At 37.9% G+C, this 1654-nt stretch overlaps 1 protein-coding gene across 3 annotated transcripts in view; it reads left to right on the top strand.

Annotated features, from left to right (window-relative positions):
* Positions 1-1654, top strand: part of col22a1 (collagen, type XXII, alpha 1) — a 100102-nt gene that overhangs the window by 33648 nt on the left and 64800 nt on the right. For all 3 annotated transcript variants that reach the window (XM_034891401.1, XM_034891402.1, XM_034891403.1), the window contains 2 exons: positions 863-916; positions 1036-1089. In XM_034891401.1, the coding sequence (XP_034747292.1) occupies positions 863-916; positions 1036-1089 (108 nt within the window). The remainder of the gene's footprint in view (positions 1-862; positions 917-1035; positions 1090-1654) is intronic.

The raw sequence follows: 1654 nt of genomic DNA, 5'->3' as shown, positions 1-1654 counted from the left end.
GGGGGGGGTCTACCAGTCCTACTAGAAATAGGTCCTGAATCTTTTTAAGGTTTTAAAGTCATCTTTGTGTCATTACTACCCAGTCTCTCTGTCTGGACCAACAAATCAATGAAGCAATTCTTCTTTTACTGGTGAAATATTGCAATTTATTCTTTAAACTCTGCTAAAAATAGGTTTCAACTTTAATGATGCTTTTTACACCAAATTCATACCCTTCCCTATGTTATGTAACTCAAAAGTAGTCACATCAGACAATTGGTTTTAGAATAATGAAGTTGGGTTGACATTTGTTTTGTTACACCTTTTTGTATACATTTTATTTATCTATATTTCTTTCACCATTTGAATTAAACAAGTAATTGATTCAGTGGGAATGGGTTGTCAGGGACTATACAAATAAACACAATACCATTTACAGTGTACCTGCTCTAAAGCAGGGGTCTTCAAGGTTTTTTAGACCAAGGACCCCTAAGCTATAAGATACAAAGAAGGGACACCCTGCTACATATACAGTATAAAAGGAAGTTGCCATAAGTGTACCATAGTACACATAGTAATTATTTTTCATGTGTACATTTAAAAAAAATTAAATTCCAATTTATCTTTGCTATTAAAATGTTAGATTAATGTTAACGGATATTTCCAGACATATACTCAGTTTTTAGAAGAAATACAAACATATGTTTGTTGACATTATTTGGCGGCCCTCCTGCACTAATTCTGAGGCCCCCCTAGGGGTCACGGACCCCCTATTGACTATTTCAACCAAACCATGTAATCTCATAAAGTCATGGAATTCTTTTTCTGTATTACATTTGTTATGTGTGATACATACAGTACTCATGTGTTTCACCTGTTTTAGGGAGATCCTGGACCGCCTGGACCTCCTGGGCCCGAGGGCCCCCCGGGGCCTCAAGTGAGGAATATGATTTATTACTTCGTCTTTTTAGTTGTAGTGGAAAAGCCACCTGTTCAGCAGTTCATGAAAACACCAGTTGTGCTGTTTGAACGTTAGCTGAACATTCTTTTCCTCAGGGTCCTCCCGGTCTACAGGGTGAAGCTGGGCAACCCGGAGAGTTTGGCCAGAGGGTAAGAGTCTCATTTTGATGGAAGACTATCGGAACATGTTTTCTTCACATTTCTTCCTCACTTCAGTACTCAGACACTGTGCTGTACCAGGGAGATGCTCAACAAAAAGCTTAGTTGTTTTATACCTGCACACATGCACTTCTCTCTCTGTTGTTTCCGGCTTTATTTTAGTTTAGTGTACTTATTTCACAGAACATAAAAACTAATTACATCGAAGATATAGAAAAACACATGTGATGGTGTGGTAGAAACCTGTAACGGCTTCCATAAAAACTACAGTTAAAGGACATACAATAATCTAGAAGATGCTTTTTAAGTGTTTCTAAGAGTTTTTTTTTCTTTTCCATATCACATAGTTTAGACAGCAGGGCATTTCTAAGTCTATTTTTATATGTAGAAAGTGACAGAAAGCTTCAGAGTACTGGCTGGGTTTAAAGCTCATGTTAAGATAGGTTGAGTACTTTAGTAGAAATCTGAGGTACTTGTACTCTACGAAAGCCTTGCTTCAGAAGGGTTGAAGTCGGCATGCTAGGGCTAAGCGTTTAGCCCTAGCTGTTTGCTGCTG

This window comes from Etheostoma cragini, chromosome 14 (genome assembly GCF_013103735.1).
Source record: "Etheostoma cragini isolate CJK2018 chromosome 14, CSU_Ecrag_1.0, whole genome shotgun sequence".
Classification (NCBI taxonomy): Eukaryota; Metazoa; Chordata; class Actinopteri; order Perciformes; family Percidae; genus Etheostoma; species Etheostoma cragini.
Note: the sequence above shows the minus strand (reverse complement) of the source record. Positions and strands in the feature narration are given on the sequence as shown.